A 12,081-nucleotide genomic window follows, 5' to 3' on the forward strand; every position below is an offset into this window, starting at 1 on the left:
TTGATTGTGACTTCAGGGACTGACCAAAGAAGGGGAGAAGACCAGCTACATCCTGACAGAGAAGCTCACGGATGAAGATCCTCACAGGTCAGAATTCATATTCATTCAGCTTTGGGCTGTTATACCATCCATGGTTCTCATGTAGTTGGTTTCAGAAACTCTCTAATAAAGTCTCAGAATGGATGGGTAAATCTCTGGGAAAATATCAGAGCGAATAAGCAGTTCCCCATAGAGTCCTTCTGTCATTCTCATTTAGATTTCAAAAAATCTCTCTCCCTCTTTTTTTTTTCTATCTCGTTGATTTCTCAGTTCCTTATTCTGTCCTGCTGCCTCGGTGTCCCCCACTCTCTCTCGGCGCCCCCTCTCATCGCTTTCTCGTTGTCACTCTTTCTCCCGTCCCCCTCTCGCTCATTGCTCTCTCATTGTCGCTCTCTCTCTCTCTCTCATTGTCACTCTCGCTCTCTCATTGTCGCTCCCTCTCTCATTGTCGCCCTCTTGTTGCTCTCCCTCATCTCTCTCTCCTCTCTCTCTTGTCCCTCTTTATCTCTCGTTGACCCTCTCCCTCTCATTGGCTCCTCCTCCCTATCCTTGTCGTCCTCTCTCTCGTTGTCCTCCTCTCTCACTCTCATTGTCGTCTCTCGCTCGTGCTCTGTCTCTCGTTCCCCCTCTCTTGTTCCCCACTCCCTCTCGCTGTCTCTCTTGTTCCCCATTCCCTCTCTCTCACTGTCTCTCGTTCCCCACTCTCTCTCTCTCACATTGTCCTCCTCTTTCCCGTTGTTCCCCTCTCTCTCTTGTTGCCCCCTCTCCCTCTTGTTGCCCCCTCTCCCTCTTGTTGCACCATCTCTCTTGTTGTCCCCCCTCTCTCGTTTCCCCCCCTTCTTTCTGATTGACCCCTCTCTTTCTCTCATTGCCCCCTCTCTCCCGTTGCCTCCCCTCTCTCGTTGTCCCTCTCTTTTTGCTTATATCTCTCTCTGTTTCTGTCTGTCGCTTGCTGTCAAAAGCTTCTGTTTGTCCTTTCACTTTAAAAAAGAACAAATTTAGAATACCCAATTCTTTTTTCCAATTAAGGGGCAATTTAGCGTGGCCAATCCACCTACCCTGCACATCTTTGGGTTGTAGCGGCAAAACCCATGCAAACTCCACACGGACAGTGACCCAGAGCCGGGATCGAACCCGGGTCCTCGATGACGTGAGGCAGCAGTGTTAACCACTGCGCCACCGTGCTGCCCGTGTCCTTTCACAAGACATTAACATTATTTTACTATAAGAAACATTCTATAGGGAAGAATCTCAGTTTTCCTGATATCCAGAGTCGGCAACAGTCTGCTATTTTAATTTTACTGTATCAGATCCTGTTTGGTGGAAAATTACTCTTCAGATTAGTTCCATGTGTTAGATACAATCTGAGTGGGATGTTGGTAATGTTTTTCTCCCCAGCAAAATGGGGCGGCACAGTGGTTAGCACTGCTCCTTCACAGCACAAGGGACCCAGGTTCAATTCCGGCCTCGGGTGACTGTGCGGAGTTTGCACGTTCTACCCGTGTCTGCGTGGGTTTCCTCCGGGTGCTTCGGTTCCTCCCACAGTCCAAAGATGTCCAGGTTAGGTGGATTCGCCGTGTTGCATTACCCCTTAGTGTCCAAAGGTGGGTAGGTTAGGTTGAGGGGTTATTGGGATAGAGCGGGGCAGTGGGCTTGGGTGGAGTGCTCTTTCAAAGGGGCAGTGCAGACTTGGTGGGCGGAATTGCCTCCTTCTGCACAGTAGGGATTTTACGAAAAGGGGAATTTGGGAAGGGAGCTTTGTAAATCTTGACCAGGTTATCTAAGTGAAGGAGGGAAAGTGGTTGGGGGGAGGTGTAATGGCAGTGTGATCCTATGCTTTGCTCATATCCTAGGATTAGACCATTTAGTAAATGATGGGGTTGATATCCATGGACATATCTAAATGCTGGTCTTTCTACCTTCTGTACCTCGTGGTTGAAATGGCTGTAGTTTACCAAATTTGCTGGCGGAGGAGGCAACCTTACCTCATTTGTTTTTTCTCTGCAGCCTGGAGCTGTATGTAGAACTGGCCTGCAACGGATTGTTTGGTGCAGGGAAAGGCTCCTTGATTGCACCCCCGGACCCAAACCGCAGTTTCACTCTCCACAAGGCCGAGCTGGTCATCTTCAACCGAGCTGTTCATGAACTGCTGATTGACTTTGAGATCATCTCTGATATGGCAAAGGTACGGCTGTGTGTTTGTGCGCGTGTCCCGGCACGTTAGTCAGGGGATCTGAAGCACTTAATGAAAGGCGCCAATCAACAGTGCGCTTCCATTGTAGCACATCAGGTCAAGCTTAAAACGTCTACCTTTTAGGAGATATCTTGTATTGAGATTTCTACACACAAAAGACAATCAGCTATATCAGGGCAGGGATAGGCAAGTGAAGCCCGCTAGCTAGATCAATCGTGGGTTCACATTGCCTCTGGACTGGTTCGGATGGGTTGGGGGAAGAGGTTATTTTTTGGGAAACTTGTACTGTTAGCTCTGTTGAAAATACAGGGGTCATCTCACTTCCACCTGATTATGAAATCTGTCAGCTGGTTTAGCTCAGTGGACTAGACAGCTGGTCTGTGATGCAGAACAAGGCCAGCAGCGCGGGTTCAATTCCCGTACCAGCTGAGAATTCTGAATTCTCCCTCTGTGTACCCGAACAGGCGCCGGAATGTGGCAACTAGGGGATTTTCACAGTAACTTCATTGCAGTGTTGATGTAAGCCTACTCGTGACAATAAAGATTATTTATTTAAAATGAGCTATTTGTAAGGTTCAATTCAAAATCTCCCAACGAAGCTCTCCGAACCTGTTGGAAATGTACCACAAATTAGTCCAGTCCTCGGCAAATTATTTGGAAAGAATGTACACAATTTAAGATGTTGCGCCGAGTCGGAACTGGAATGATCCCACGGGCTGAATGCACTTTTAAAAAAATATATTTTTATTAAGGCATTTATAATTTTAATGATTTTAACAACCAGATATCAAAAGAGCAAGATGAAAAACACACACCAAACCAACAAAACCCAGCCAACATGGCTTTACCTAAACAACTCTCCAATCCCAATTTCCCCTCATGCCTCCCCTTTTTTGCCCCCCATTTGCACTTTTTAAATCAAATAAATAAAGTTTTTGCCACTGTAATGAAAGCAAAAGCAACCCTGATGTTTACTCTGGCTCTCCTCTGAATCAGAGATCTGGGGGTTCAATTCCCACTCCAGAGGTTTCTGCATACAAAGAACAACAAAGAACAATACAGCGCAGGAACAGGCCCTTCGGCCCTCCAAGCCTGCGCCAACCATGGTACCTGCCTAAATAAAACCGTCTGCACTTACAGAGTCCGTATCCTTCCATTCCCACCCTATTCATATATTTGTCTAGATGCCCCTTAAATGCCGCTATCGTACCTGCTCCCACCACCTCCCCAGGCAGCACGTTCCATATATTTACCACCCTCGGTGTAAAAACACTTGCCTCGCACATCAGTTCTAAACTTTTCCCCACGCACTTTAAACGTATGTCCCTTGACTCTAGTACTAAACCTAGTACTTGACTCTCTTACCCTAGGAAAGAGCATTTGCCTATCCACTCTGCCACTCATCTTGTAGACCTCTATTGGGCTGCCTCTCAACCTCCGTCGTTCCAGTGAGAATAGACCCGAGTTTATCTAACCTCTCTTCATAACTGATGCCCTCCATACCAGGCAACACCCTAGTAAACCGCTTCTGTACCCTCTCCAAAGCATCCACAAACTTCTAGTACAATCTAGGCTGACAACTCAGGGCAGTACCGAGGGAGTGCTGCACTGCTGGAGGTGCCGTGTGTCCTTCCTCCTCCTTTATCAATATCCTGGGGTTACTGCTGACCAGAAACTGAACTGGACTAGCCTTATAAGTACTGCAGCTACAAGAACAGGCCAGAGGCTGGGAATCCTATGGTGAGTAACTCACCTCCTGTCTCCCCAAAGCCTGTCCACCATTCACAAGGCACAAGCCATTAGAGTGATGGAATACTCTCCACTTGCCTGGATGAGTGCAACACCAACAACCCCAAAACCATCCAGGACAAAGCAGCCCACTTGATTGCCACCCCATCCATCATCTTAAACATTCACTCCCTCCACCACTGACGTACAGTGGCAACAGTGGGTACCATCTGCGAGATGCACCAGAGCATCCCAAGGTTTCTTCGACAGGACCTTCCAAGCCTCTACCATGTAGAAGGACAGGGCAGCAGATGCATGGGAATACCAGCACCTCTGTCCCCCTCCAAGACACACACCATCCTGATTTTGGAACTATATCACAGTTCCTTCACTGTCACTGGGTCAAAATCCTGGAATTCCCTAACAGCACTGTGGGTTCACCTACACTAGATAGACTGCAGCAGTTCAAGGGGGTAGCTCACTATCATCTCCTCAATGGCAATTAGGGATTGGCAACAAATTGCTATTGCTAGCCAGCAGTAACCCACATCCCGAGAACAAGTAGAAAGAATATACGCTCTCTGGGCAGACTAGTAACATGTTATGGAGTCATATAGCTTTTTATCCCTCTCTCTCTAGCTCCTTGGCACTGAAAATCAGCGTAGCTATCAAGCATTGTACACCGCCAATAAGATGGTGAATGCCTGTGATGTGGAAGACCCGAGCACCTTTGCAGAAGTTCACAGATTGGCCAGCGATTTTCTTCAGCAGCAGAATGGCGAGAGTCAGCACACAGTGCACGCGATGGGACACTGCCACATTGATACAGGTCAGAGAAAGTTAGCACGCAGTCTTTGCTTGCTTGATTAATTTCACTGTTGCCCCTCTGATTAAGCCTGATGATAAGTCTTGGGAATCCATTATTCTACGTACAGACCATTTAAACCCTTGGCTGGTCTGCAGCCTGCAATGCATCCAAAGTATTTAGTCCTTTGCTAAACTATCTGAATGATTCAATAATGTTACAACCTGTAATTGAATCCTTAATAGGTTGAAATTGTGACACTGCACTGCTGTCATGGAGCATGACTAATTAAAAATCCAATTGACTGGCTCTGATGATCCATGTAGGAATAATGAATACCTGGTGTAAGTTACAGGATTTAATCTAATTGAGGGGATTATATGTCAAACAATAACTTGTGTTTATATCGCACTTTTAACATAGACAGAGTGGCACAGTGGTTACCACTGCTGCATCACAGTTCCAGGGACCCGGGTTCAATTCTGGCCTCGGGTCACCGTCTGTGCGGAGTCTGCACGTTCTCCCCGTGTCTGCGTGGGTTTCCTCCGGGTGCTCTGGTTTCCTCCCACAGTCCAAAGATGTGCAGGTTAGGTGGTTTGGCCGTGATAAATTGCCCTTAGTGTCCAGAAAAAAAGGTTAGGTGGGGTTACGGGGAAAGGGTGGAGGCGTGGGTTTAGGTAGGGTGCTCTTTCCAAGGGCTGGTGCAGACTCGCTGGGCCGAATGGCCTCCTTCTGCACTGTAAATTCAATGATTCTAGTATTCTTTTTTTTTTAAATAATATTTTATTGAAAATTTTTGGTCAACCAACACAGTACATTGTGCATCCTTTACACAACATTGTAACAATACAGATAATAATGACCTTTTTAAATTTAAACAAAAACAACAACAAATAAATAAATATTAAATAACAAAAAAAAAAAAGAAAAGCTAGCCCTAATTGGCAACTGCCTTGTCTCAGGCCACCCCCCCCCCCATCCCCCCCATCCCTCCCCCCCCCCAACCCCCCCCATCCCTCCTCCCCCCCCATCCTCCTCCCCCCCCCTTCCCCCCCTCCCCCCCCTCCCCCCCTCCCCCCCCCTCCCCCCCCTCCCCCCCCCCTCCCCCCCCCTCCCCCCCCTCCCCTCCCCCTCCCCTCCCCCCCCCCCTCCCCTCCCCTCCCCTCCCCCCCTCCCCTCCCCTCCCCTCCCCCCCCTCCCCCCTCCCCCTCCCCTCCCCTCCCCCCCCTCCCCCCCTCCCCCCCCCTCCCCCCCCCTCCCCCCCCTCCCCCCCCTCCCCCCCCTCCTCCCCCCCTCCCCCCCTCCCCCTCCCCCTCCCCTCCCCCTCCCCCCCCTCCCCCCTCCCCCCCCCTCCCCCCCCCCTCCCATCCCCCCTCCCCCCCCCCTCCCCCCCCTCCCCTTCCCCCCCTCCCCCCCCCCTCCCCTCCCCCCCCCCTCCCCCCCCTCCCATCCCCCCTCCCCCCCCTCCCCCCCCTCCCCTCCCCCCCCTCCCCCCCCTCCCCTCCCCCCCCCCTCCCCCCCTCCCCCTCCCCCCCCTCCCCCCCCCTCGGCCCAATAATACACACTTAGGCTCGGTAGTGCCAGCCCCCCCCTATCCCTACTACGCTGTAAGAATCCCTTCCTCACTCTCGGAGTCTTCCCGGCCCAAACAAAACCCATGATACTCTTTTCTATCCTTTTGAAAAAAGCCTTCGTGATCACCACCGGGAGACACTGAAACACAAAGAGGAATCTCGGGAGGACCACCATCTTAACCGCCTGCACCCTCCCTGCCATTGACAATGCTACCATATCCCATCTCTTGAAATCTTCCTCCATCTGTTCCACCAACCGCGTCAAATTTAGCCTGTGCAATGTGCCCCAATTCTTAGCTATCTGGATCCCCAGGTAACGAAAGTCTCTTGTTACCTTCCTCAACGGTAGGTCTTCTATTTCCCTACTCTGCTCCCCTGGATGCACCACAAACAGCTCACTCTTCCCCATGTTCAATTTATACCCTGAAAAATCCCCAAACTCCCCAAGTATCCGCATTATTTCTGGCATCCCCTCCGCTGGATCCGCCACATATAGTAGCAGATCATCCGCATATAAAGACACCCGGTGTTCTTCTCCTCCCCTAAGTATTCCCCTCCATCCCTTGGAACCTCTCAGCGCTATCGCCAGGGGCTCAATCGCCAGTGCAAACAGTAATGGGGACAGAGGACATCCCTGCCTTGTCCCTCTCTGGAGCCGAAAATATGCCGATCCCCGTCCATTCGTGACCACACTCGCCACTGGGGCCCTATACAGCAGCTGCACCCATCTAACATACCCCTCTCCGAACCCAAATCTCCTCAACACCTCCCACAGATAATCCCACTCCACTCTATCAAATGCTTTCTCGGCATCCATCGCCACTACTATCTCCGTTTCACCCTCTGGTGGGGCCATCATCATTACCCCTAACAACCTCCGTATGTTCGTGTTCAGCTGTCTCCCCTTCACAAACCCAGTTTGGTCCTCATGAACCACCCCCGGGACACATTCCTCTATTCTCATTGCCATTACCTTGGCCAAGACCTTGGCATCTACATTGAGGAGGGAGATTGGTCTGTAGGACCCGCATTGTAGCGGATCCTTTTCCTTCTTTAAAAGAAGCGATATCGTTGCTTCTGACATAGTCGGGGGCAGTTGTCCCCTTTCCTTTGCCTCGTTAAAGGTCCTCGTCAGTAGCGGGGCGAGCAAGTCCAAATATTTTCTGTAAAATTCAACTGGGAATCCGTCCGGTCCCGGAGCCTTTCCCGTCTGCATGTTCCTAATTCCTTTCACCACTTCTTCTACCGTGATCTGTGCTCCCAATCCCATCCTTTCCTGCTCTTCCACCTTGGGAATTTCCAGCCGATCCAAAAACTCCATCATTCTCTCCCTCCCATCCGGGGGTTGAGCTTCATACAATTTTTTATAAAATGTCTTAAACACTTCATTCACACTCTCCGCTCCCCGCTCCGTCTCTCCATCTTCGTCTCTCACCCCCCCTATTTCCCTCGCTGCTCCCCTTTTCCTCAATTGGTGTGCCAGCAATCTGCTCGCCTTCTCTCCATATTCATACTGTACACCCTGCGCCTTCCTCCATTGTGCCTCTGCAGTGCCTGTGGTCAGCAAGTCAAATTCCACATGCAGCCTTTGCCTTTCCCTATACAGTCCCTCCTCCGGTGCTTCCGCATACTGTCTGTCCACCCTCAAAAGTTCTTGCAACAACCGCTCCCGTTCCTTACTCTCCTGCTTCCCTTTATGTGTCCTTATTGATATCAGCTCCCCCCTAACCACCGCCTTCAACGCCTCCCAGACCACTCCCACCTGAACCTCCCCATTGTCATTGAGTTCCAAGTACTTTTCAATGCATCCCCTCACCCTTAAGCACACCCCCTCATCCGCCATTAGTCCCATGTCCATTCTCCAGGGTGGACGCCCTCTTGTTTCCTCCCCTATCTCCAAGTCTACCCAGTGTGGGGCATGGTCCGAAATGGCTATAGCCGTATATTCTGTTCCCCTCACCCTCGGGATCAATGCCCTACCCAACACAAAAAAGTCTATGCGTGAATAGACTTTATGGACATAGGAGAAAAACGAGAACTCCTTACTCCTAGGTCTACTGAATCTCCACGGGTCCACCCCTCCCATCTGCTCCATAAAATCCTTAAGCACCTTGGCTGCTGCCGGCCTCCTACCAGTCCTGGACTTCGACCTATCCAGCCTTGGTTCCAACACCGTGTTAAAGTCTCCCCCCATTATCAGCTTTCCGGTCTCTAGGTCTGGGATGCGTCCTAGCATTCGCCTCATAAAATTGGCATCGTCCCAATTCGGGGCATACACGTTTACCAAAACCACCATCTCTCCCTGTAATTTGCCGCTCACCATCACGTATCTGCCCCCGTTATCCGCCACTATAGTCTTTGCCTCGAACATTACCCGCTTCCCCACTAATATAGCCACCCCCCTGTTTTTCGCATCCAGCCCCGAATGGAACACCTGCCCTACCCATCCTTTGCGCAACCTAACCTGATCTATCAGTTTCAGGTGCGTTTCCTGTAACATGACCACATCTGCTTTAAGTTTCTTAAGGTGTGCGAGTACTCGTGCCCTCTTTATCGGCCCGTTAAGCCCCCTCACGTTCCACGTGATCAGCCGAGTTGGGGGGCTTCCCACCCCCCCCCTTGCCGGTTAGCCATCATCTTTTTCCAGCTTCTCGCCCAGTTCCCACGCAGCTGTATTTCTCCCAGACGGTGCCCCCCCGCCCATCCTTTCCCGTACCCACTCCCCCCTTTCCCCAGCAGCAGCAACCCAGTAATTCCCCCCCCCCGCTAGACCCCCCGCTAGCGTAATTACTCCCCCCATGTTGCTCCCAGAAGTCAGCAAACTCTGGCTGACCTCGGCTTCCCCCCGTGATCACGGCTCGCCCCGTGCGGCGCCCCCTCCTTCCTGCTTCTCTATTCCCGCCATAATTATCATAGCGCGGGAACCAAGCCCCGCCTCTCCCTCGGCCCCGCCTCCCATGGCCAACGCCCCATCTCCTCTCCCTCCCCACCTCCCCCCATCACCACCTGTGGGAGAAAGAAAAGTTACCATACCGCAGGATTAATCATACAATCCCTCTTCGCCCCCCCCCCCACTCGTCCCACCACTTTGTCCAAACATTCATTTTCGTAGTCCAATCATTCCAATTTTTCTTCTACAATAAAAGTCCACGCTTCATCCGCCGTCTCAAAGTAGTGGTGCCTCCCTTGATATGTGACCCACAGTCTTGCCGGTTGCAGCATTCCAAACTTTATTTTTTTTTTGTGAAGTACCGCTTTGGCCCGATTAAAGCTCGCCCTCCTTCTCGCCACCTCCGCACTCCAATCTTGATAGACGCGGATCACCGCGTTCTCCCATTTACTACACCGAGTTTTCTTCGCCCATCTAAGGACCATTTCTCTATCCTTAAAACGGAGAAATCTCACCACTATGGCTCTGGGAGCTTCTCCTGCTCTCGATCCTCGCACCATAACTCGGTATGCTCCCTCCACCTCCAACGGACCCGTCGGGGCCTCCACTCCCATTAACGAGTGCAGCATCGTGCTCACATATGCCCCGACGTCCGCCCCCTCCACACCTTCAGGAAGGCCAAGAATCCTCAAGTTGTTCCTCCTTGCGTTATTTTCCAGTGCCTCCAACCTCTCCACAGATCGTTTCTGGTGTGCCTCCTGTATCTCCGACTTCACCACCAGGCCCTGTATATCGTTTTCATTCTCTGCTGCTTTCGCCTTCACGACCCGAAGCTCCTGCTCCTGGGTCTTTTGTTCCTCTTTCAGCCCTTCAATCGCCTGTAATATCGGGGCCAACAACTCTTTCTTCATTTCCTTTTTTATCTCCTCCACGCAGCGTTTCAAAAACTCTTGTTGTTCAGGGCCCCATATGAAACTGCCACCTTCCGACGCCATCTTGGTTTCTGCTTGCCTTCCTTGCCGTTGTTCCAAAGGATCCGCTGCAATCCGGCCACTTTCCTCTCCTTTTTCCATCCGTGTCCAGGGGGAACACCCTTCTGGTTTACCGCACGGTGTTTTCAGCCGTTAAAATTGCCGTTGGGGCTCCTATCAAGAGCCCAAAAGTCCGTTTCACAGGGAGCTGCCAAAACGTGCGACTCAGCTGGTCATCGCCGCACCCGGAAGTCTGATTCTAGGATTCTAAAAGATCCTAAGGTATTTCACAGGAACATTATCAGGCACTCCAAGTTACATTCGGAGATTGTAGGGCAGACGAAGCATGTTCAGGGGTAGCTTTAAGGACCATCTATAGGGTGTAAAGAAAGGTTGAGGGAGGCAATTCCAGAGCTTAGGGTCTTGACAGACAAAAGTCACGGCCACCCATGGTGGAGCTATGTAAATCAGGAATGAACCGGATCCCAAAATTGGGGGAGCGCAGGAACTCAGACGGCCTAGAGCCCTAAGAGGTTACAGAAATAAGGAGGGGAAACGCTGTGGAGGCATTTGAAAATTAAGGATGAGAATTTTGACACCATGGCATGGCTGAACCAAGAGTGCACGCTGGTTGGCAAGCACAGTGCTGTAAGATAGAAAAGTAGTAATGTGTTCTGGTTCGGAAGATTGTTCCAGCTCAAGAGCAAAATGCAGGACTGGGCCAGCAGTATGAAGCCACGTGTAGAGTTTTGATCTAGCTGAGGGGGTGTTCCACTGTCAGCAGAGGCAGCTTTCCGATGAGACATCACACACACGTCTGTTCCTTCAGATGGAAGTAAAGAATCTTCTGTTTCGAATTGAAGAAGAACAGGGGAGCTCTCCTGGTCTCCTTTTAAAAAAAAAAAAAAAAATTCCAATTAAGGGCTAATTTACTGTGGTCAATTCACCTACCCTGCACATCTTTGGGATGTGGGGGTGAAACCCACTCAGACATGGGAAGAATGTGCAAGCTCCACACGGACAGTGACCCAGAGCCGGGATTGAACCCGGGTCCTCAGTGCCTGAGACAGCAGTGCTAACCACTGGGCCACCTTGCTGCCCTTCTCTCCCGGTGTCCTGTGTTAAAGACTCGCTGATGTTATATTCGAGGGTAAACCAAAACCCAGAAGTGTAACCTGGAACACCGGTTCTTAAAGGTCTATTTTGTGATTTGATATAATGTGCGGAAAGATATTCAAACCAGTGACGAAAGGTCCAGTCTTGCTGTTAACATTCAAATAAAAGAGTGTTTATTAACTTAAATGAAAGCACGCAACAAGAAAAAACGTAATACCAAAGGTATACTTAACTAAAATAATGGCTACACTCACACAGTATCTATGGAACTATCCCATGTTCCTTTCTATCTACATTCCTGAACTCCTAAGTTCCTTGTCCCAAGGGCAGCACGGTGGCACAGTGGTTAGCACTGCTGGGTCACAGCGTCGAGGGCCCTGGTTCGATCCCAGCCCCGGGTCACTGTCCGTGTGGAGTTTGCACATTCTTCCCATATCTGCTTGGGTCTCGCCCTCAGAACTCAAAGGTGTGCAGGGAGGTGGATTGGCCACAATAAATTGGCCGTTAATTGGAGAAAAAATAATTGCATACTCTAAATTTCTAAACAAAAAAAAGGAAAGTTCCTTGCCCAAATCAACGTCCCATATAGCAGTGTTTTTCAGACTTTTTTTCCTGGGACCCACTTTTGCCAACTGCCTAACCTTTGGGACCCATGCTGGTCAATCTTCATCATGCGACCTATGCCAACTGACCTTTGTGACACACGTCACGTTTTCTTACCTTTAATGCGAAAGGGAAGCCTGCTTGGTCCTCATTATCTCACT

At 50.5% G+C, this 12,081-nt stretch overlaps 1 protein-coding gene across 1 annotated transcript in view; it reads left to right on the forward strand.

The window, feature by feature from the left end:
- Window positions 1-12,081, forward strand: part of man2c1 (mannosidase, alpha, class 2C, member 1) — a 134,473-nt gene that overhangs the window by 33,183 nt on the left and 89,209 nt on the right. Inside the window, exons 4-6 of the mRNA XM_072493048.1 lie at window positions 17-87; window positions 2,047-2,224; window positions 4,601-4,790. Of these exons, the coding sequence (XP_072349149.1) occupies window positions 17-87; window positions 2,047-2,224; window positions 4,601-4,790 (439 nt within the window). The remainder of the gene's footprint in view (window positions 1-16; window positions 88-2,046; window positions 2,225-4,600; window positions 4,791-12,081) is intronic.

The sequence above is a fragment of the Scyliorhinus torazame genome, chromosome 30, assembly GCF_047496885.1.
Source record: "Scyliorhinus torazame isolate Kashiwa2021f chromosome 30, sScyTor2.1, whole genome shotgun sequence".
Lineage (NCBI taxonomy): Eukaryota > Metazoa > Chordata > Chondrichthyes > Carcharhiniformes > Scyliorhinidae > Scyliorhinus > Scyliorhinus torazame.